This window comes from Pholis gunnellus, assembly GCF_910591455.1.
Source record: "Pholis gunnellus genome assembly, chromosome: 23".
In the NCBI taxonomy this organism is placed as follows: domain Eukaryota; kingdom Metazoa; phylum Chordata; class Actinopteri; order Perciformes; family Pholidae; genus Pholis; species Pholis gunnellus.
This window is the reverse complement of record NC_136550.1, coordinates 13,938,359-13,962,903: the sequence shown is the minus strand read 5'-3', so window position 1 is coordinate 13,962,903 and position 24,545 is coordinate 13,938,359. Positions and strand designations below refer to the sequence as shown.

At 43.3% G+C, this 24,545-nt stretch overlaps 1 protein-coding gene across 2 annotated transcripts; it reads left to right on the top strand.

Annotated features, from left to right (window-relative positions):
- The first annotated feature begins 542 nt into the window (after nucleotides 1–542).
- mtm1 (myotubularin 1) lies at nucleotides 543–24,045 on the top strand. 2 transcript variants are annotated; one of them, XM_079184787.1, is made up of 16 exons: nucleotides 543–639; nucleotides 7,408–7,492; nucleotides 8,436–8,508; nucleotides 9,747–9,841; nucleotides 11,350–11,460; nucleotides 12,005–12,106; nucleotides 13,640–13,723; nucleotides 13,912–14,061; nucleotides 14,677–14,862; nucleotides 16,032–16,214; nucleotides 16,324–16,479; nucleotides 16,640–16,687; nucleotides 16,851–16,943; nucleotides 18,472–18,585; nucleotides 18,672–18,848; nucleotides 19,028–24,045. In XM_079184787.1, the coding sequence occupies exons 2-16, from the start codon at nucleotides 7,433–7,435 to the stop codon at nucleotides 19,214–19,216; spliced, it is 1,821 nt and encodes a 606-aa protein (XP_079040913.1). In that variant the 5' UTR covers nucleotides 543–639; nucleotides 7,408–7,432; the 3' UTR covers nucleotides 19,217–24,045. The 2 variants fall into 2 exon arrangements, with proteins under 2 accessions (XP_079040913.1, XP_079040912.1); XM_079184786.1 differs by having other exon boundaries at nucleotides 19,025–24,045.
- The last annotated feature ends 500 nt before the right edge of the window (nucleotides 24,046–24,545 follow it).

The following is a 24,545-nucleotide window of genomic DNA, read 5'->3' as shown; positions in this document are numbered from 1 at the left end:
TATCATTCATATTTTGTTACCTTCTCCTGCCTTTTTCCATTTTAAGTCTACAGTAATATTGATGACTAGGAAATCCTCATTGGGGGATTTTTGTTCCCAACAACAATCATTTGCAGCTTTTATAAAAGTAATCTAAATAAACAGATGTTGCCGCTCCAGTCTGTTCATTGTGGTCAATCAACATTTTTTTTCAAAACCTGTTCAACAACTCTTGAAATAGCGTCAAACACCATTAACTGTTTTTTTCCAACTTTTTCATAAATGTTACATAATATAGTTAATGTGCCTCTTTATAGACAACATCTATGCAGCACACATCAACATATTGTTGATGTCCAAGTTGCATTGACTGATTTATTTTCTGCCATAAAAATGCAATTCTCCATGCCACGTTTGTTTCATTTTGTTTATTACTGCAGATCATACATGCAACAGACATAATTGTCACTTCAAACTGAAAAAAAAGAAATAGGCCAACCCGCTTTGAAAACTACCTTTCCCTGCATTCCCTGGGAGCTCCAATTTGACAACCAGCCAATCCGCGCCATGACAGTTCGGCACGTGACGTAGGGCAAGTTCCTGCTGTGGCTTGAGGGAAACAGATCCGACATTCAGCCACGGGAGAATCGCACTTTGCGGGTAAGTTAAGACATTTGGCCACAACGAGGCCACCTCAGTCCCTAATGAGTGTCCTTCGGAGGGGTTTGCCGTTGGTTCCTGCGCACTGTGGGTCAGAAACAGTCTGAATTTCGGACTGAACAAGCTGTCTTAGCGTCTAGGCCTCCGCTATTTCCTGGTGCAACTCCACAGCTGTGTCTATTGGAATGGCTAAGTTGGAAAAGTTCAGTTTATGGTTTTTTAGTGGAGCTTTGTTCTTCTCCACTCCGCTTTTTAACTGTTCAGTGTTTTCGAATTTAGCCACGAGCGCTTCCCGGTTCTGACGCCAACTGCGTTAGATAGTGAAACACACAGAAAAGCCAACCTTCGGCTGTGTGTTCCTACCTAGAGCTGGGGGTCCACACCGCAAACTGCTCCGCTGCTGTCAGGTTAGTTAGCCTGTGCACAATGCTAGCTAGCCGCACAACCCTGAATTACACTGTACCGCGCGCCTTTTAACGAAAACAAGCGTATCGAACTTCAACTCCTCGCTCTTTATATCGTGATATTATCATTGTACTGCTATGCGCTCACGGAGAAAATCAAGTATTTTGTAGATATAATCTGTGTTGTAGAAGTGAACGTGTGTGTGCTTCGTTGCAATGGGATCTGTATCTTCGTTAGTCGCCCAGCTACTGAAGCACAGGTCACCAGGTCAGGAGCTGCTCCAGTGCTGAAGTGGATTAAACAAATCCAGTATGGGGGCTCGTGTCAGTTTAATGGGCGACTGTGAATACATATTAAGAGTCCTAGCTAGGCTTGGAAGGTGTTTGTGTTAGTGTGAGCATGCGCAGACTCAGCTGCTGGCTTGGCTTTTGTATAGGGGAGCCAGATCAATACATCAGCAGCACGGCCAATGGTTTTGAGTTCAGTATGGATCTACTGTATATGTGTCAATGTTGACGCTTGATTCAGTTTTAATCTTTTGACAAAAATATGTACTTGTTTAGTAATCTGTTTAAAGTTTAGTCATCTACAACTAAACCCATTTTAGTGTCCTTTATTATTTGATGTGTAGTTACCATGGTTACAGATGTTGATCTTGCCCTCTGTGTCGTCAGTAAATAAGGCGCTGTTTACTTTAGTGGTATTAATCATCACTTGTTTGCAGAGTGGTTGATACATTATATTCCATTTATGTAGCTGATGCTTTTATCCAAAGCGACTTACACTAAGCTGTGGATTCTGAAATCTAGCCACTCTAAAGCATTGTTTGCCAGGTGAGTGAAGCAAATCTAGCAGCTACCTTCATATTTATCAGCTGGTGGCTGGTGCTTCTAAACCCTGCACCCAGTGCAGGCTGCAGAGGAGCGCTGTAGTGTGGGAGAACTCGGGTAGGTTGAAGGCCGGCCGCCGGCCTGCTGCATTCTGGAGGAGCTGCAGAGGTCGGATTGGCACATGTAGGCACATCGTGTAGGCACGTGATCACAAGAGCCTAGACCAGGACCTGCCTTCTAGGTGAGGAATAGACCTATTTGTCGGTTTGTCGCAGCAAAGGACAGCTGGTCTTCCAGGGTCACAACCGGGTTCCTTGCAGTCTAGATCAGGGAGACCACAGGGTTCTTAACGGTGATGGAGAGGTTGTGGACCGGAGGGAGGAAGAACAGCTCATTCTCGTCTTGGGTTGCAAAGGTTCTGGAAATTCTCCGAGGGAAGTCAAGCTCATTTATTTTGGATATTTTGCTAAATTTCCAAATATAACAATCACACCTTTTTTAGTTGTGAACTTATCTGGGGTGGCGATACATAAAACAATGCAATACTAGGTCTCATAGCATGTTTTGGTTAAAAGTGTGGCCATTTAACCCCAGTATTTCCTTTTTATTCGTGTTATTTCCTGTTAATTCCCATGGGAAGTTTCCTCCTTGGATACCCTCAGAATTTTGCAACCCTAGTCTCGTCGAGGTTGAGCTTCAGGTGCTTCAGGCCTCCGCTGAGAGACCGGGGGGAAAACAGAATTCGTTGAGCGGTGGCTCAGAGCGCCTCACTTTCTTGGTTATTACAACAGCTCAAAGATGGGACAGCAAACTGCTCAACTCAGTGTCTGTGTGGAGCGCTATGAGTTTTGGTGCCAAAGTCTTTGGTACCTCACTTTAAGGAACATTAAAAATGTTTTTCTACAAAATCCCTTTAAGAGTCTCTTCATCAAAACGTGTGACTTGTTCTCCTTTTTAAAAACAAAAGGAAAATAAAATTATAATTCATGGTTTCATGAAGCCCTCTAGTTTTGAAGTAATACTACGGAATACCAGAGTAATGTTTTTAACAGTACTCGGTGCTACAGACAGGACCAGTGTTGATGTTCGATACCCAGACCAGACCTAAGACACAGGAAGCTGTGCATACGGTCATTCTTGTTTTCCACCAAACCTCAGTTTAACCAGACGTATCATTAGTTCACTCTTCAAGCTGCACCCTGCTGCCCTACAGGCTTTCACAGAATGAGGAAGCATTCGTTGCTTGTAGTTTCACACACTTAATGTGAGCTTTGATGCATCAGTACAGCACAGACCAAATCATATAACCTGTGAGAATGATGTTTATTCTGTTCACAACCACAAACCTTTGTGAGGGTGGTTCTCCATTGTGAGCCACAAAACCAAAAGCATCCCCTCGTCTAATTATCTGAATCAATCACACCCGATTACTTCGTCTGGTTTTCTCTCTTTTATACTAGTCTTTGGTGGCAATGGCAGAATTAACATCTCTTAATCACATGCCATGATTTCAAAATAGTTTCAGTTTCACTTCTCTCCCACTTTCTCTCTGGTAGAACTCACGCCCTCTGACTCACCAGCGTTGCATATACTCAGTTTCTCTCCCAAAGTTTACACAAGTTCATTGTGTAGCACTTTCTCTGAGAAGATAAGCTCATTTATGCTTTTGATGTTTTTAACCTATATTTTTTAAAATCTTATAACTGTATTTTGAACACATTTGTCGAACCTTATGAAAATGGGATTTAACCTTTTCGAAATAAAACATTCTGTCAATATTCTGCTGACTGAAATATTTGACGTATTCTAAATTCTGATAGTGTTTCTGATTTGTGTTTATCCAGTAAGAGTGACTCCTCAGCCTATTCAAACCGCTGTGCTGTGGATGTTAAAATAAGCTGTGGATTTAATATGTCAGCATTCGCCAAGCAGGGAAGGTCTAAAGAAAATATGCTGTCGAGTTGCGTTATGGGAAATGTAGGATCCTATGTGTTTTGGAACTTGAGCCGTAGGGACAACTAGGGTGTTTTCCACAGTAGGGAGGTAGACGTGCTGAGGCATGCCGTGTACAGTGGAGCGTGTTTTTCCACTGCAGTAAAGTAGTGCACCTTGATGACGTACTGGAGGTGTGCTAGTCTAAAACCACAATCGGAGCCTGTGGCCTGCAGGACTGCTCGCATCACTGTGGCTATCACAGGTTGTACAACTCCTCCCTGCAATTTGTTAAAAAAAACAATCCACCAACCAAATAAGTCCATATGTGGTTGGTCGGACCTGTTTTCATTGAAGAATAGCAACGCTTATTTGGGGGAGATGCATCAAGGGTTTGCCGAGGTCGGCCCAAGCAGGAACACAGCAGCACTGTGAGACAGTAGTGGAAACGCATGTTATCACAGCTCGGCATGGACTCACCCTGGAAAAAACAATAAAAGCCTGAATAAATGGCATCTGCTGCTTCAGCCTTTCTTTTTAACTTCCGACTCTTGTGAGACCCCAAACTTAATGAGAGAGGAGCTGCGTTGCTGGAGTTCATCTTTAACGAGATAGTTTCCACTAGGGCTGCAACTAACGATTATTTTAATAATCGATTAATCTGTCGATTATTTGTTCGATTAATCGATGAATCGGATAAAAAAGCATTAATTTCCAACCCTTTATTCAAAAACAGAACTGACGGTGCAAATTCACAGTGCAAAACATCTTCAGAAAGTGCACAACCAGGTTGCTCGAACATCCCTGAGCTGTTAAAGTAATAATTAAAAAAAAAAAAAAATGGACTAATATCATGAGTGGGGTTCAGCGGGTTACCCACGCCTCTCGGTGAAGGGTAGACACACGCTGAACCACTCAGTGTGGCGCGCGTGCAGCCCCGGACATCTAAGGGCATCACAGACCTGTTGTTGCTCAATCTCGTGCGGCTGAACGCCACTTGTCCCTCTGAGAAGCTGGACGCCGACCGCACGGGGCCGCGTAACTAGTTAGCATGCCGGAGTCTCGTTCGTTATCGGAATTAACCAGACAAATCTCCCCACCAACTAAGAACGGCCATGCACCACCACCCACAGCATGGAGAAAGAGCATCAATCTGTCAATCCTTTCCGTGTCCGGGCCGGGTGAGGTTTCCCCCGGCCGTCCCTCTTAATCACGGCCCCAGTTCAGAGAAAAACCCACAAAATAGAACCGGAGTCCTATTCCATTATTCCTAGCTGCGGTATTCAGGCGACCGGGCTGCTGTGAACACTCAAACATCTCCGCGACTTATTGAGTGACGTAATAATCGCGCGACACAAAGAATCGATAATGAAATTCGTTGCCAACTCTTTTAATAATCGATTTGTATCGATTTTATTGATTCGTTGTTGCAGCCCTAGTTTCCACTATATAAGCAATATGGCAAACTCTCTGATGGCTGGCAAAGTCATATTGACCTGTCAATCACATTAGCCCCGCCCTAAAGCATACCCTGCTTTATGGTCTGTTTGACTCTAAATGGACCATCATTTACTAAATGAACATCATGCTGACCATAAACCATAAACCATAAACTCATGTTTACAATGTTTACTGAGGGAATAAATCAAGAGAGTCAGAATCAAGTCATTTTTTCATAGACTTCTATGCCCCCTGATGGACATTGAATGCAGCTTTATGTCACCTCTGCATTGGCTTAAATGTACAGAACCAGAGTTTGACTTGTGGAAGTAGCTCACCATATCTCCTGGTTGGATGTGAGCCAGCTTCATTGAACAATAAATCTTGAGTTAAGTCTAAAGTTCGCCCGCTAACTCTTGCTGCTCTCACTTAATGACGCAGGCCTCTGGTCCTTTTTAAGAGTTTTTCTCTTTGGACTTCTGGTCTGGAGGCGTTACCATGACTACAGCTGAGTGACAGCTGGGATCCAGTGCCCCCCCCCCCCCCCCCCCCCCCCCCCCAGTACACTGAACACCTGTTACTCACCTTACCTTTACACAAGTGTTGTGTGCGCTGAGACGTGGTAACTCAATATAAGGAGAGGGCTCGTTCGTTCATTATTGATGATGCATGCGGTAGTAATGGCATTAGTGGGTTTTCAACCCGAGTCATCGTGGTGATATTGATCACTCTTGTGAAAATATCTACTTCATCTTAAGTGATATGAATCATTTCTGTCACAGGCATGTAATGTGTTGTATCTCTGTTATGTTGTTCATTCTGTACACATGACATCTGTCACACTTCTGTCCATCCTGATAGAGGATCCTCCTCTGGTGCTCTCCCTCAGCTCTCTCCCTCTTTTCTCCCTGTTAAAGGGTTTTTGGGGGGAGTTGTTCCTGTTCTGATGTGAGGGTTCCGGGACAGAGGATGTCACATGTGTACAGATTGTAAAGCCCTCTGAGGCCGAATTGTGATTTTTGGCTATACAAAATAAATTGAATTGAATTAAATGTGATGTTGCAATTATTAGTATTTTGAGAACTCCTATTTTAGTGCGTGTTGGCGAATGTGAGTCTCTGTTGTGTGGAGGAAATCCATGTGATCTGAACTCTGTCTGTGAGATTAGCAGCATTTGGATTGCTTCTCAGCAGCTAACGGTGTTTAAGGAAAGGGGAAGTGGAGGGTGGGCGCTACGCTTCCGCAACGATGCCGTCTGTCAGCATTATCAGACAACCTACCAACCTCCTCCTCTTTTCGAGGGTCAGTCGTCTCTCACACTTGACTCTGTCACTCAGCCAGTGAGAGAAACGGGTCTCAGATATACCGCTGCTAGGAGTAAAGGTAGCTGCTCTCGTTGGGTCTCATCGCACAGAGCATCCCGTTCCAGCCATCGGGCTTGAGCCCCCAGGAAACCTGTGCATGAAAACGGAAAAACAAGCTGTCAAATTCCAAACAAGCAAACAACATTCACTTTTATTGTCCGTTACCCTGTTAATATTGTCTATTGAGAGACTCCAAGGATTTTTCTTTTTTATGGAAACGGCTATAAAATGTGCAATAATCCCAGCGGTAGCCCATAAAATACTAATGTGCTCATATGTGGGCTTATCAGATGAACACAGACTGTAGCCTATGCCAACATCTAAAATAATATTACCTGGCTTATAGCTCATCATGTTTAATGTTGATGCATGAGGAATAATGTGCCATTACTATTCCTTATTCCATGGCGATCTTGGGGTTATACATTTATTAAAGAAACAACAGCAAATCATTTGAACATTGATAACCATGTGCAAGCCTCAGGGTCAGCCTTAGTAACGTGTAATAGCATGAATTATTCATTCTTGAGTGCCCCGTTAATTAACTCACCAGAAATGCATCATCCTATGTATTATTCATACAGTGTAAAAACAAACACTGCTGTCTTGGACTAAGTTAACACTGGATGTGCTTCTTGTGGGTGCCCTGGTGTCAGCGCTATTACTGACAAGTTCTGTCTTATCTGACATAATGTATTCTGTTCTGGTGTGTCTCATATATTCTGTGGATAGATCTTTACTTACAGTCTGGTGGTAACGTGACAGAATAACAGTCTGTGTGTGTCTGTCTTTGTCAGCCTGTGGAAGCCCCCTCCCTCAGCGATGGCCTCACCAGTCTCCTCCGTCTACAACTCCAACCCCTTGGACACACACATCTCCAGTGTAAGTGGGTTCATGTGTGTGATGTGTACTTCTTACATGCTGAGAAGCCAGTGAGGGATCGGGTCCTGGTCTCTGCACTAGTACCGCTACTGGATGGTTGATTATTGTCATTTACTGCAAACATGTCCATGTAGCATTTGCTACCTAGCCATGAGGAAACGGTCACGCCCACCTCACACGCATGTGACGCAGTGAATACGTTGACATGCACACTCGTATTCTACTTTGATACCGAATATGACGATATTCAGAGTTTGATATGGTTCATGTAAACATCATGTTCCATTTGGATATTCTGAATGGAGCTTTAAACACTGAAACGTTTCAACTAGAAGCACTCGGAACGTCCAACGCTCCAAGCACTCAGCCTAGTTATTAATATTAAAATGTATGATAATCAATATTATGAAGGAAGTTTTGAACTATTCGGTACAGCCCTATGAGCCACACCACACTACACCAGCAAGAATTTAAATAGGTATTCCTAACACACAATACCAACTGTCAGTGTTAACAACACAGTACAGCTTAACACCTTTGTGCTTGTTATTAAAAATCTAATTTAAAAAGCCCAGTGCTCTCTGGATGGAACCGAACAGACGAAGAATGAACTCACCCAAATACCAATAGAATGGAAAATAATTAAATTAATAAACTCAAATTCCAAATAAGGATGAAGAGCAGCAGTGTGAATTTAGTTGCTACGCTCCTTAATTCCTCCGTGTGACAGCTCGTCAGTTCAACATCTTAAAAAGGAGAAGTGCTGTGTTCACGGTGTCTCGTCTCACTGAATCTGACACTTCAACTGCTGACGCAAACTACTTCCACTGAAAGTAAAGAGCCTGAGATAATGTGCTATTTTATACCGGTCCTTTCAAATTCACGTGTTCCTGCCTTTTCCTCTGTTGTTTAGTGTCTCTGCCTTGTTCTGTGTTTGTTTCAGACGTCCAGAGAGTCTCTGAAGATGGAGTTGTTAGCCGATGTGTCTCTGCTGCCAGGGGAGGAGAGAATCATAGGTGAGTTCACCTCTCTGTCGGCTGAGCTGCTTCCAGAGGACGGGTCAGAGAGATGGGTAGTGCGTTTCCTGTATTACACAGGTTTCTGTGTTCTGTGTTCACCTGAATGTTAGTGAAGGTGCTGGTACTGTGATACTCCATCTTTGTTCACATATTGCCCGATTTACTTTTATTTTGTGTTAGTTCTTAACTTTTTTTAGTTGTTTTACCTCCAGGCACAGTTCTTGTATGACTGTTAATGTTAAAGGGACCGAACTATACATACAGTATTTCCTCTCACCAGCGTATGTAATGGGACGAGGTGGTGCTCGGCCGGTGTAGACACCTTCCAGAGTCTATGCTCCCAGCAGATGTAAGTCCGCAAATAATTCCAGCACGTAACACCACAAAGGTGAAGATGTGGGCTCAACAGTTCCCGCTGCTGTCATCCATCTTATTTTCCTGTGACCGGGCATCAGATAGCCAGGAGCATGCTGGGTAGTGGAGTAGCCTCAGGTCCTAGCTGACCCAGGACAGCCAATAGTTCCATGTACAGCATGTCAGTCAGGCTAGCTGTTTCCCCACTGCTCCCAGTCTTTATGCTAAGCTAACCACATCCTGTCTCCAGCTCTCTACTCTTCATCGATCTGCAAAAAAGTAAATGACTTCATTTGCATTTGTTGTAGTGATTGTCACCATGTGCCAAGATCTGACTAATTACTGAAGTGAGTACAGAAGAATGGCCCAAACTACTGTAAGACATCATTAAACACTGATGCATTTCAGACATTTCTTCTACAATGTGTTTTTTTTCTTTATGGTAAAATGTGTTTCCACTTCCACGCAGTCGTCTCTTGATAATCTTTCTCTGGACATTGCGTTCCAAGAGATCAGTTTAACCCGGCGCTGTTAGAAAGTCAGATCGGTTATTTATGATTCGGGACTCTGACAGATTCAACCCAACAGTGATTCCACCTGTAATCAGTTGTCGTGTGATTTAGATGTCAGATGCTGAGTCTTCTTAGTCTCTTATTGAACACTCATAAGTAGACGGTATCTATAGCCTACCTGCTGCACGTCTCTATTCTCTTTTTCTGCTTCCTCTTCTGTGTGCGTGATGTCGTCCCTTGCACTCCTCACTGCTCGGCAACAACATAAAGTGAAGCTGTCCTGAGCCAGTGAGGCCTGTGTGAGGTCCGACACAAGAGAAGGTGGGGCAGCAAAAACCACAAACGACGTCTGTGTTCATCTGTTTTCAGATAAAGACATCATCTACATCTGTCCATTCAACGGAGCTGTGAAAGGCAAAGTGTTGATCACCAACTACAGACTCCACTTCAAGAGCTCGGATCCTGTAAGTCCTGTTAAACCCAGTCAGAGCGAGTGTGTGAGTGTGTGTGAGTGATACAAAATAACCACAACCGTTCTCTCCTCATAACACACCGATACGGAACACATTCTGACATCAGTCTGTGTGAGGATTTCATTATCTCAGATAATAAACTCAGAAACCAAAGCACAAGGACTTCACAACCTGCCTAAGAATCATTACACTGAGATTCTTCTTGAGTATGAAATGAAATCCAGTGATGGCAGTCTGTACACTCATGGGTACATTGCAAACAGGAACTGCTAATAGCTGATTCAGCATACTTTTTAACTGTCAATTTGCCAAAAGCTAAACGATTCCAAGAAAAAACACCCAGGGCACAAAAGAGAACGTGTAGCTGACATTACTCTACATGTTGGCGTTTTCATTATCGGTCAGATTTCCTGCGGGAGAAACTCGGATCCATTCAAATCACCCACCTCTCCCAGAGATGTTATAGTGAACTTGTTAGCATCCAGCAGACAGAGAGCAACATTAGCATTCTGTTTGTGTCACTTGATGATTGATCCACCATCTACTGAGACAAATGTCTCTTTAGCTTCTAGATGCTCCGCTGTGTCCACCAGCTGCTCTCTATCTGTGTCTGTGTGCTGTTCAGGTAGTGAGGTAGTGAATAGTGTGATTCTCACAGCTTTGTCACTGAAAACAGAGGAAATCAGAGCAGTGAGACCAAACCAAAACAGTAACGCTGTGGGCTGAAGGAGACGGCCCCCCCCCCCTCCATCTCAGTCTCTCTCGCTCTAGTTACAATCACAAAAACAGAGTTTTGCTGTTTACGTGTGAAGACAAAGTCAGTATATATGAAATGCTTTATTAAGAACAACTTTCAGGTCGCTTTACATTAAGAAGCAAAGTAACTTGTGTGGATTAACATTGATTGACCACACGCAGACATGCCCCCGCACCGGAAACGTCTTGTGTAAATGCTGTAGGGGGCATTTTTTATAACATTTAACTTCCTTATTTTCTGCAGGGGAAAGCAAAACTATCATTGAAATGCATAGAAATAACATCCTTGTGTCACCCCAGCTTAATTGTTCACGATATGAAAAGTTTAATTTCAACTGTTGAAATGATAAAGCATGAGTTAGATTGGCTCAGTGTGTTTAAGGTGTCGGTTACCATAACTACTTTAGTTTATCATCCCATAAATAAATAAATGTTATTGTCGTTTCAAGACCATTTTGTGCCACTCTGGTGTAACGATAATGTTATAGAATAATGAACCAAGTACACCCTGTCGAGCAATGAACCTTTAATCAGATGGATATCAGAATATATTGAAATTGGAATGTGAAAACAAATATTAAAATATCCAAATAAATTAAACTTAAATGAAATAAATCGCACAAGAAAAACAATAAATCATATTGACTTTCAGCTCTGTTAACAAAATGTCTTGTAATGGTATAAATCCTGCTATTGAAATGTTGATGACATTGTTATGTAACAACATGCTAACTCTGTCTTAGGATGTGGTGGTGACGCTGGACGTTCCCTTGGGTGCCATCAGTCGGGTGGAGAAGATGGGTGGGGCGTCAAGCAGAGGAGAAAACTCCTACGGCCTGGATATCACCTGCAAGGTGTGTGTTTGTGTGTGTGGTACTGCATGAGGAGTGTCATTGCTGATTATTTGTGTTTGTACCACCTCACAAATGAAAGGTGCCCTGTGGAGTGTTACTCACCCAGACTGATTGTGTGTGTGAGCTTTGTTTACATCAAACACACACAGCGGTCCATAGTGTGCTAGAGGCTACCTTTAATCCCCTGTACCTCACTGGGGACTCTTTTGGCACTTTATTTTCTGATCATTTGTCTGTGAGGGTGTGAGTTATTTATTATTAAATGTTGTACCACTCTGACTGACATATACCAGACAGCATTTAATGTACAGAAAAAAATAACAAGAAATTAATACATATTTATTATTGATTCTATTTATTAATTTATACATTAATTAATTTATATTCTTTATTATTAATATTTGTATTATTATTATTATTATTTATCTTTTTATATTAATTATGGACAGTGGCGTTATTTAAATGGTTGAACTTCTGAAAATGAATATTTGTCAGTTAGGATCAGGACTGCTGTTAGTGTGCTGATCCTCTCCTTCCTGTTCAGGACATGAGGAACTTGAGGTTCGCCTTGAAGCAGGAAGGCCACAGCAGAAGAGATATCTTCGAGCTCCTCTTCAAATACGCCTTCCCCCTCTCACACGGTCTGGTAAGGACAGCGTCTCACTCCTACCGCCAACATCATTTACAGCACAATGGACACACTATATTCTCCCCCCACTGCCTTTTATTGTGAATATTAGTCCACTGAGTGTATTTGAAGCATTTAAATCTGCCCAGTATCGGTCTTACCGCCATCATTTAATGCCCAACACTCATGCTAATGTTGAATGCAAACATTCAGCCCCCTTGTGTGCCACGACACACAGCTAGCCGCCCACACCACAGCTACGATGCTACGATGCTACGATGCTACGATACGTGTCAGAGCTAGCCTTAGCGGAGACGAAACAGGACGTTTGAAGACGTCAAATGTCTTCGGGGCTGTTTTCAGACGTTGCAATGGGAGAAAAAAACTGATGGTCAGAACATGAACCTACAGCATTGTTCTGTTACTCAGCAGACTGCTGTGTGTCTCTGTTGAGGGGATCCTTCAAAGGAGAGATGCACTAACACCTTAGTCTGGTAGTGACCCAAACAGCTGCATCGGGTATCTGTGACAATGTCCCGGTTTGGTGTCTGATACCGTTATTTTAATAAACAACAATTCAGTACATTTATATTTCTGTACACAAAGTTAGGAGAGCAATGTTTAAGTCAAGCCTGGTGTTGCCTCACACGGTGTCGACGGGACGCTATTGGGGCTGAATAGGTTGGATCGATGCGTCCATAGACCGTTGTTAAGAGAACACTGTTTCCATTGTAAACAGTGAAGTGACTTGTTGCTGGATGATAACTGTGGAAAGAGTTTGAGAGAGAACAGAAAGTGTAGCTTAATGTTATCTATGTCATGAAAGAAAGAATTGTCTGGTTGTGACTCATCTTGAAAAAGGCGGATCGGCAGGCGAGCTGAGACATGCTGTGAATGACAGAAAACCGTTGGTTACGTTCTAAAGCACAAATAAATAACCATCAAACTCTCAACAGATGATAAACTGGAGACAGACGCTCTTTAGCTGCGACGACATTCACTGACGATGGTTAAATGCTGCTTGTTTTCTTATATGAACGAGCGGGCCGCCAGCGGCTCTCGTCGGATCTTCAGGCTGAAGGAACTTTTTAGTTCGTTGAAAAGTAGCCGCAGGACTAAATATAACCAGTGACTTATGTGGATGAGGCCTGACCCCCCAAGGTGAGAACAAGATTTCTTTAGGAGTGAGATTGTGGTTTGACACAATAACAAACAGAACGGAACAAGCAGAAGATAAAGAAAAATGTTTGATTTCTCTGCAGGGTTCTTTCCATAATGTTGTCAGACTCTTATAATAACAGTCTGAGCTGGTCAGTGAGTCATTGTCTTGTTTTACATTACAGCCTGATTTATCAGCTGCAGCGATTGCCTTCGACACTGGACCAATTTTATTTGTTGCCCCCACTCGTCATCTTGACAGAAGCACATGAACAAATAGGGTCCAGGTTGAAGAAGTTCCACTTTAAGTCCCTCCTGTTGTGTCTCCGGTCACCGAGCTGCTGCTATCATACTACCGTGTAAATGAAAAGTCTCCTTCTCTCCTCCATCCAGCTGCTGTTTGCATATGTGACTCAGGAGAAGTACGGGGAGAACGGCTGGGACATCTACAAACCCATGGAGGAGTTCAGACGGCAGGTAAGGAGGAGCAGAAGCCCAGTACTGCTGTGTATTCACGCCGATACTCGCACTGCTACAGCTGTACATAATGTAGCTGCTGTAACTGTGCCAGCAGAACCACAAGTTAAAGGAAAAGTTAGAATAATCCTGCAATACGAGCAGCAGTGTTTCAGTGAGTAACCAATGGTGACGGGTGTCTTTTCCAGGGCTTACCTAACAACAAGTGGCGTATTACGTTCATCAACAAGAGCTACGAGCTGTGTGACACATACCCCACTCTGCTGGCCGTGCCCTTGAACAGCAAAGACGAGGACCTCCGGAGAGTGGCTGCCTTCAGGTCCAGAGGACGCATACCGGTGAGCACAACACCGAGCTGTGCACTACTGAACCGCGTTACGCATGAGTTCACAGTCTTTACTCTATGGGGTCATTTTACTAGCATTCACAAGGTTTTTGGGAAAGAGAAATAAGATATTCAGGCTTTGGATACACAGACAGTAGTGTTGTATTGGATGGCATAATATATCACAGAAATATTAGAATGCTAAAATGACAATCGCCAATATTCTGTAGAGCAGAAGTAGAACTGACACAACTGTTCGTGGCATTTGTTGTATTTGCAGCACATCACAGTACGCGGTTTAAGCTAATCGTGTGACGTTTTTATTTCTGAACTGTCCTTGAACTACTTTTATTTATTATGATCATTGTTGACTTACCATCCAAGGTAAACAAAAAAAAAAGTACCCGCTAATACTTATTGTTTTACCGTTACAACACCGAGAGCCTATTTATTGGCAAGCAACGTGTGCGGGTAGAGAAATGATCTGGTGTGGTTTGGGTCACCTGATCGGCCTCTAGAGAGACCACCGATCAAAGCCTTTAGAAGGAATAGCGATCGGAGCACCTCCTGTCGCCCTGATAGGCGGTGAGTCCCCGTCCTGCAGCACTGACCGGTCTCTGTGCCTCAGGTTCTATCATGGATCCACAGGGAGAACCAGGCGGTGATCGTCCGCTGCAGTCAGCCTCTGGTCGGCATGTCGGGGAAGAGGAACAAGGACGACGAGCGCTACCTGGATGTGATCAGGGAGGCCAACGACACCGCCAAGCTCACCATCTACGACGCTCGGCCCAGCGTCAACGCCGTGGCCAACAAGGTCAGAGGGGAGAGGACAGACTCAGGGGTCAGACACTGGAGGGGGGGGGTGCACAGCATGAGATGTAATGTACATAATGAGAGGGAAATGGAAAGTAATAGAGACTTACTTGTATGTGGTAGTTCTGATTTGCATTAAGAATAAAAAAAACACAGGACATGACGTTTGTCTGTCCCTTGTGCCGCGGTAGTGAGCACTTCCAGGAAATGAACCTTGTTTTGAGTGCTTGGTTGGGGGGTGTGTCTCGGTCTGGTTTAGGTTAGAGAGGTTAGTTTTGTGACAGTTGGGCCCAGAACACATCGTCGGTAATGTTCCTTTGTGTCATTGGGTGTTTCGGCCTTTAATTTATCCATCCACTTTTAATTTCATTAATTAATTAGTTAATTAATGTTGTCTAAATTGTGACATCTTCAAGTGTCTTGTTTAGTGAGACCAAACAGAATCTGAATAGAATCATGACAAAAAAAATACATTTCTAATCCATTTCAAAGTTTGCTCGTTGTTATTTGTTTCTAAAAAACAGAACTCCCGTCCAAATATCAGAAATGGCTAAAGAGGAACAGTTGATGTACAGATAAAGATGGAATGAGTGTGATGGAAACAGACGTGGTAAATAAATGATTAAGACGTACATGAAGCATGTGACTTAACTAGTAACTCAAGCGTCCACTGAAGAGACAAAGAATAGCAGCGGGAGAAAAGAGACTGTTGAGACTGTAACGCTCTTTGAATTAATACATGAGAAAAACAGAAATGTCATATTTCCATCATGTTCACCTCGCGGTGTTCTGTTGTTCAAGCTTTGACTTTCTCTTTTGAGTGCTTCATCTTGTTGCGTCTTCTTCTTCTTCTTCTCACGTAACAGCAGTAGATGCAAACGTGAGCAGAAATTGTAGCTTCAGTACCACCATTGCAAAGATGGCATCTCTGTGTCGTGGTTCTCTATTATCTACGGAAGCCCAGAGGGGGCAATGAGGAAAAAATATTCCAAAAAGTTTTCTCACTTGTGTTTATGACGTAAGAACGGTTGAAGTAAAAAAAAAAATTGTTTTGCCTGGAAAACCCTTCTAAGTTCATTTCTTTTCTTTTTCATCTGTCAAATAATAGTATAGTATGTCCAAAAAATAGTGAATATAAAAATAAATCAATACACACGTTGCTCCCCCCAGGCCACAGGAGGAGGCTACGAGGGCGATGAGTACCAGAACGCGGAGCTCGTCTTCCTGGACATCCAGAACATCCACGTCATGAGGGAATCCCTGAAGAAACTCAAAGACATCGTCTACCCCAACGTGGAGGAATCTCATTGGCTGTCCAGCCTCGAGTCGACACACTGGCTGGAACACGTCAAGGTGAGGGGGGGAGAATCCGAATGTCATCATTTCATCTGTTTTTTTTATGACTGGTGGTCTAAAGAGCATCTGTGTGTTTGTGTGTGTGTGTGTGTGTGTGTGCGCGCAGCTGGTGTTGTCGGGAGCCATCCAGGTAGCAGACAAGGTCTCCAGCGGGAACTCGGTGGTGGTGCACTGCAGCGACGGCTGGGACCGGACCGCTCAGCTCACCTCTCTGGCCATGCTGATGCTGGACAGCCACTACCGCACGCTCCGAGGGTTCCAGGTCAGTAAACATCACAAAGCGCTGGCTCATCAGAAAACGCCTGTGAGCAGCACAGTGAGCCTTAATAACGCCGCCGTAGTGGGTTTTTACTGTGCTTACGGGTAATTGGATGTCAGCTGTGGGGAAATGAATGGACAGAAAGTGACGGGTGTCTTTTCAGGTGCTGATTGAGAAGGAGTGGATCAGCTTTGGGCACAAGTTTGCCTCCGTAAGTAACTCTTTTAAAAATATGTATTTTTTTTTAATATGAATCCACTTTCAGATATTTTGAAAGCAACATTCAAACAGTTCAGTTTGACATGTATAAAGAAAATGGCTCCGGTGACTGCTAGAAACAGTTCCTGTTAATCATTGGATGTGTGTGTGTGTAGAGGATAGGCCACGGCGACAAGAACCATGCCGATCAGGACAGATCACCCATCTTCGTTCAGTTCATCGACTGCGTGTGGCAGATGACTAAACAGGTATGTTTGACAGCCAGCTGCACTCATGTGGGGCTGTTAACCTCCAAGGCATTTCTATCATTCGTCAGATGACATTGGAATTATTTTTCTTTTCAATCTATTGCTTGACGCAGCAGCTCAGGTTTGATTAAACCCTGTGTCCTAAACAAGCCTCCTGTAAAGACTGTTTAAATCATATAAGCACAGCAAGCAACGCAAAGCAGAAGGTCGTAGGTGCACCGACTGTGTTTATAAATATAGAGGTTCAGATGTTCAAATCGGAGGTTTTAGCGATGAGTCGATACCCTCTCAACCAATCGCATCGCTCAACCGAAAATGTACGTATTTGCGCCCTCACACAATCGTCGATTCATCGCCGTTTGTCCTAAAATCAAGCCACACTCAGCTCTTCACTCAGGAGACGGACTCGTTGCTCTAAATGTGCGAGACTGAGTGGAAAATGTGGTCACGTTTCCTTTGAAGGTGTTACTGTAGGGAGCGTAAATGCAGAGCTTCGTTTGGCGTCACCTGTCATGTTGATGTTTTTCTTCTTTCCTTCCATAATGACTATTTAACAGAGACAAAAATATATATATTTCTTATAATAACACAAGGATTACATTATTAGAAATGATGTCCCCACAGTGTTTTTATATTTGTTTTCCAGTCCAGAATAGCATGAGTTACCCTGAACCACAGCGGTGCAACTGGGCTCTAAACATTGAGTCTGTAGTCTACATAGTGGTTAGATTTAAGGGCTTTAAACTGGGAACTTTCCATCCAATAGGCCTTTTTCACAGCAGCCATTTTGACATATAATTACAGGGTAAACACAGGTGTAATTAATTGGAGCCAGAAAAGTTTTATTTTTTTTGGTTTAATTTTTTAAATGGGTATTAGTATGCCCCACCACCTCCGGTTCTGCCGAGTGAAGCCAATGTGGAATATCTTAAAACTTGCATTCTCTCTAATGTCCATCAGGGGGCGACTCCTCTGGTTGTATAGAAGTCTATGAGAAAATGACTACTTCTCTCTTGATTTATTCCCTCAGTAAACATTGTAAACCTGAGTTTATGGTTTATGGTCACCATGATGTTCATTTAGTAAATGATGGTCCATTTAGTCAAACAGACCATAAAGCAGAGTATGCTTTAGGTTGGGGCTTACTGTGATTGACACAGCAAACAAAACCACAGTCTCCAATCCACAACTGCAGCATCACAGCAGAAGCAGGCTACCAAAGACTAACCAGAGGTATGCGAGTCAAGAGCACATTGTAGCGTTCCATTCACCATCGCGGCACAATCAAACAGGAATGGCTGCTACACACTCAATAGAACTGACCATCATAACTTATCGCAACCTCACCTGTGTTTACCGCGCTATCACACGTCAAAATATCGACCCAAACTTTTGAATGTGTTTATTTTATGTGACACATGGCCTTATGGCCTTTATCGAAATATGAACGTTTTGGATTATAGATTTATTTACGAATTTTTAAACTTAAAATGTAAAATTCTGAACTTTGCTCCTCTTCTCCTCTCAGTTTCCTACAGCCTTTGAGTTCAACGAGCGCCTCCTGCTGACGATCCTGGACCACCTCTATAGCTGCTGCTTCGGGACCTTCCTCTACAACTGCGAGAGTGCACGAGACCAGCACGTAAGACGGGCAGACGGTCGCCCTCAAAATGCTCTGACTTTTCCTTTTGTGGCGTCTGATGACTCCGCCCCCTTTCTGTTGAGCAGGAGGTGAGGTCGAAGACGGTGTCCCTGTGGTCTCTGGTCAACAGCAGGATGGAGATGTATTTGAACCCCTTCTACACCCCCGAGTCCGGCAGGGTCCTGTACCCCGTCGCCAGCATGCGCCACCTAGAGCTGTGGGTGACGTACTACATCCGCTGGAACCCGCGCATACGACAACAGGTAGGACCTCCGGAGAGTCTGGTAATATAGAAACTTAACAGTGACCCTCGGGGGCCTGTGGACCAGTCGGTTAGTAGGAATGTGGTTTTGCTTCATATCTGTGGCAGCGTTTACCTCTTCTTTGTGAAACTTGAGACATTAAGATTGAATTTAGATTGTTTGTGTGTGTGTTGCAGCAGCAGAGTCCGGTGGAGCAGCGCTACAAGGAGCTGTTGGCCCTCAGAGACGAGTACTTGAAGAAGCTGGAGGAGCTGCAGCTGTCCGACTCCCCCTCCTCCCGTCTGGCGAACATCCCCACGCCCAACTCCTCCTCCTCCACCTCCTCCACGCCGCCACAGCAATACACACAGCTACACACTCCCCTCTGAGGGCTGGTCTCACACACACACACAGATATACCCGTCGACTTGCACTTAATGTTCCTCTTCACTCTGATTTCTGTCAGCGTCTCACACGCAGGGAATGAATTAGTGTTGTGCAGTCCTAACTGTTGATAACAAAGAATGCTAATACGATTTTAGATTTGATGGGTAGTTCTAACATCATAGTGGTGATGGCGATTTATGCAATATGTCACAGTACAGCCTTGTCACAAGACTTTTCTACACACGCGCACACACACACACACCGTACAGGAAAGCCTTAAAGACATTCAGTGGCTTTCAGTCAAAGGGCTCGAACACACAGGACACACAGCGGGTGTGTGTGTGTGGGTGTTCATATGTGCGTCGTTGCACTCTTGATTTGTACGGAAGCCCAGAGAGGCAGGAGAAAAAAATATATAATTTCTGGTGATCCATTTTCCTAATATGATCAAAATTAGTTTTCTCTGCTGTGTTTATGACTTTAGAGCAGGTGGAACAAATGTTTTGCTCGGTTCATTTTTCTTTTTAGGATAAAGTTCATTTTTTCATCTGTGAAAACGAGACGTTTTGGGAGGGGATTTTTGTACATTTCATGTGTCGTGTACATTTTTATATTTGCATAACTTGCGAACACACAATATATGTACTTTGTGTTGGAGACATTAAAACTCACCTTAAAGAAAACACAAATGCTTTAAGTCCTATTTAGAACGCGTGGTGCACATCAGCCTCTTGTGGCTAAGATGAGTATTACAACAACAAACATGAGAACGATCCTCTCAGCTGTTTTCACAGATGAAAAAAAAGCAACTTAGAAGAACCACCTGCTTCCACTCTTTTTATTTTTTTTGCTAAGCTAGGCTAACCACCATGGAGCGATCTCTGCACATCAGACTGATGTCAATATTCTATCTAGTACATTTTTTGACGATGGAAAGAAATTTAAACTCGAGGATTGCTCGCGAGCTTTTTCACGAGCATTCTGCAGCTTAACAGCAGAGTTAAGCAAACGTAGGACTATTTTGTCAGACTGCATAAAAACAGGGTGTTAAAATTGAATGTCATGACAACAATGGGGATAATACATTTCCTTGGAAATGCAACACATTTCATAGTTGGAGAGCAGACCTTTGCTAGGTCCTGCTTCACAAAATGCTAATCCAGATGTTGTACTCTAACTCTCACTCGTCACACTTCTTCGATGGGAGTCGGTATGAGTGTGTATATATATCGAGTGTGTCAGATTTTGGATGGATTGATGTGGATTTTGTTGCTTATCACCCGAGGATGGAAAAAAAGGGCCGTCCCTGTTTCGGGTTGTTTTGCAGCCGCTATCAGCTAAACTCACCTAAGCAGTATTTCCCAGCACTCCCTAAGCTATGGCGCCGAGAGCGAACGCACCTCTCGCCAACTAGCAGTTTGGTTGGAATGAATGGGTGATTTACCTTTATGAATGCAGCTTTGATGTGGTTTGCAATATATTTCAGGTGCTCAAGATAGTCCAGGGACATGAAGTGGTGCTGACCTCTGATCCTGGATCCCCTCTTGTGCTTCTATGTTGTCACTGAGCAGTCACCTGGACAGAGAAAGCAGCCCAGGTGCATGATGGCCTTACCATGCCAAGATGTTTGGAACCAGCACACGGGTTTAGGGCCAGTGAGCAGATATGAACCAGTTAGCTCTCACCCCCCCCCCCCCCCCCCCCCCCAAATAAGTCAAAGTTCTGACATTTGTGAGTAGCCTTTTTTAATCTCAAAATGATGAGATACTTTTCTTATAATGATAAATAATTATTTTTGAATCACTGTCTCAAAGGTATGACCTAGTATCTCCCAATTCTGACTTTAAAAAGTACTACTTTTTCGTCTCCCAGTGAAGTTTGACTTATCTCATGATTATAACTTAATATCTCTATTTGTTCATTTTCCTTTTTTTCCCTGACTCGAATGGTAAATTCCCAGATAAGAACACATGGAGACCAACCAGTCCAAAAAGCACATTCTTCAGTAGTTTGTCTCTTTGAGTTTTGGTGTTGTCGTGGAGCTGGTGTCCACTGAGCAGTCTGCAGAGTCAAACTCAGGACATCACATGGATTATGGTGTGTGCGTGTGTGTGTGCGTGTGTGTGTGTGCGCGTGCATTTGTGTGTGTTTAGGGTTAAAAGGAATGTTGGGAAAAAGAATTGAGTTGCTTGATATAAGGATTTTGCTGCTAACTCCAAGGGCTCCCATTTTGGTTAGTTTGAAAACAGTTGCGACAAACTCTGGCTTTCATCACAAATGGACGTACTGTATCGCTCAGTCTGTCAAGATGATAAGACTGTTAATTACAATCGCTTTGTAGTTTTAAGCTTTCTGCTCTCGGCCTCTGGTACTTCGTTCTAACATTTAATAAACTAGAAGGACACGCAGAGATCCGCCAAGGCCGTGAAAGATGAGTTATGTGAAAGATAATGTTTGCATCTGCATGTTGATTCGGATTCGCTCCAAATTTGAGTGGGCTGTTCAGTGGCCCATGCTACCACTGTCCACCAAGTTTCATGAAAATCTGGCCAGTAGATTTTACGTAATCCTGCTGACAAACGAACTAAATAGACCAAACCGAAAACATAACCTCCTCAGACTGGGGCTGTAAATTGAGGATTCGAGTGCGATACTTTGTGTTGCCCGCACATCATAATCCCTCTGAGAGAAATTGAATAACTGGAATGCTGATGTGTTGTTTTGTCGATGACCCAATGGCTCCAGACCCAAGAGACACTGCTCCGAATATTGTGATTAAATAAAAACGGGTCGATAAATCTGGAAGTGTGCTTGGACCGCCACTGTAGATCATGTCCACCTGACACTATATTTTCAACATTTCACAAAAACCTCCTTCACAAATGAATATGATACCCCAGAGGTTCTGACGGAATGGGTCAAGGCACGTCCGCCGATCCTTCTCTTGAACACGAGTCGGACGCTGGTGATTGGATGCTTTTTCTACCAAACGCTCTTTTGAAGCTGTAGTCACCTCCACTTTGTATGATGTAGTCGAGGGGACTTGGCCTCCACAACCCCACTTTACGTCTCTACAGCATCCCAAATTCCGAGTTAAGCGGCCTACCTGGTGAAAGAGAATCATGAGTTAAGGAGGCTCGATGTATTGTATGTACAGTTTGACAGGGTTCAATTGTGAATGAGGTGCAATAAGTCATAAGTCATTAGGTCATGTCCAGATTCGTGCCTTGATTCTTGTGAGAATCGCCTTCACCTCTTCAGAGAAACGTGCTCTAGCTGTCCCGGGTCATGTTTGAGATTGACGGCTCTGTGGTTCCAAAGGCACAAAGCCTTGTATCCTCTGGTTTGGGAGGATGCTGTGCTGGTGTGGGTCCGTGGGAGGAATTAGGCGGTCGCTGCAGTTGCCTACGGAGTGCAGAGGCTTCCTTTACCTGTGCTAAAGGAAGCCTCTGTTTATCCCCTCCAAGTCCTGTACTGTGTGACTCTGTAGAAGACCATATAGCAAGACAAACAACAAGGAGGGGGGGGGGGGGGGTCCCAGATAAGACTGATGATCGTTTCATTAGCGTGTTTCAAACAGAGATGCAGAAGGTCCGGGGCACATTAAGCCTAGCTACAATGATCAGATACATTCCCTGACCATTCTAGGACCCGCATGGTTCTTGGTTGAGTTTCAGAACCTTAACCGTGAGTATGGAGAAATTGTATCTATTTTACCTTTGCAAGCAGATGTATCTCTGCAAGAAGTTTAACTAGTTCTTTTGGGGGAATAAACCCAACCCTTAATCCTTCCAGACAAAGGTAATTCAGAGGATTGGCCAGCAGATGTCCCCAAAGCGTTCACTAGGACAGAAACCGGTCAGAATGAACTGGGCTGTTGCAGTTTCGTTGATTTTCAAGAGGAATAGGACTTTGGATCCCTGCAACGATGTCAAATCTCAAACATGACTCTTCTCTGTTTTGTGTTGGATCAGTACGGGCAGATTAGGGGTTCAGGGGTGATTTAACACCAGTTCTACCAAATGTCTACTTTAGAAAAGTGTTTGACGTCCTCGAAGAAAGGTCTGATCTCATGATGGTCTGTAGGTGGAACAATGGAGACAAATAAGAAGTGACAGCAACATAAAAAAGTGCATTGGTGTGGTGGCTGTGTTTTTAGGGAAAAACAGATAAAAATCTATTTTTATTATTTTTTACTTTGTACAAGAACCATGATGTAATTACCTCAATCAAAACCTATTTTACTGTCTAAAGTTCTATTGTTGTACAAAATACAATTATTTTATGTAGTGTAAAATCTTACAGTTTTATAAAAAAAAAAAAAGGAAATTAATGTTGGTCCAGAAATTGTCGGTATAAATTGTGGATTTCTGCTCCATTGGTTAACATTTTTGTTGAGTTTTATTTTGAGGGCATTTCTTTGGTTTGTGCTCGCTAACCCAGGATGAGAAGACAGAAGCTGGTGGATCCTGTTCTCCTGTCACAAACCTCGACGGCTCCCTCACCTCTCTGGTGGAGCTCTAGCTTTCGGATTCACTCTGGCTCTGCAGCGATGAACCCCGAGAAGCACTCTGTCACCGTTCATTTCAAATGTACTCTTTCATTAACGTAGGGGGTTGTAGTTTGAGGGGTTTCGTGTCATAATATAGCCGGCATTTTTTAATAAATACACATGAAATGTGTCACAGGATCTTTTTGTCATCAACAAGGGAAGGCGAGAATCAGAATACATTTCAAATGTATTTCTTTTAATCATGTTATATCCTCTCCACAGTTTGTTGGATGGGTCCTGTTATGTAAATATTACTGATTAAATTAATTTAAGAATTTCTGACTCTCCTTGCATGTGTTGTTTTTTTATTCATCTTGCTTTTCAAGGGCTTTCTTGCTTCCTCGACACATTACACCATGACTAGAGAGGCTTAAAGGTGTACACGATGCGTTCAGGGGAGAAAGTTACCTAAATAATGGGGCGCTCTTATTTTGAAATATAAGCAATGTGAGTTGATGGTTGAAACTCTGATCAGCATTCAGTTCCCAATCTCCATTTTACAGATGTCCTTTTAGTTCTCTGACTTAATTGTGTCTTTGTTCATTTGTGTTGTTTTTTTCCTCTTTTAAATGTTCATTTTATAAAGGAGGGACTGCTGATCTTGTGTCTAAATAGGAGCAGAAGAGTGGAGGCACATTCATTGGGATATTGAGTTTTTTAGGCCCCTCATTTTATTTCATTTCCTTAAAGCAGCACCCCACGTCATGATGTACACAGAGTAGAGGCTACTTCATTCCTCTTTTAAGGTGCGGTATGGGTTGGATCCACGTTGACATTTA

Excerpts from the sequence above, each read along its gene's own strand:
- mtm1 (XM_079184786.1), top strand. The coding sequence starts at position 7,433 with ATGGCCTCACCAGTCTCCTCCGTCTACAACTCCAACCCCTTGGACACA. Across the intron at positions 12,107-13,639 it reads TCCCCCTCTCACACGGTCTG|CTGCTGTTTGCATATGTGAC; the intron begins GTAAGGACAGCG and ends TCCTCCATCCAG. Across the intron at positions 16,215-16,323 it reads ACTGGCTGGAACACGTCAAG|CTGGTGTTGTCGGGAGCCAT; the intron begins GTGAGGGGGGGA and ends GTGTGCGCGCAG.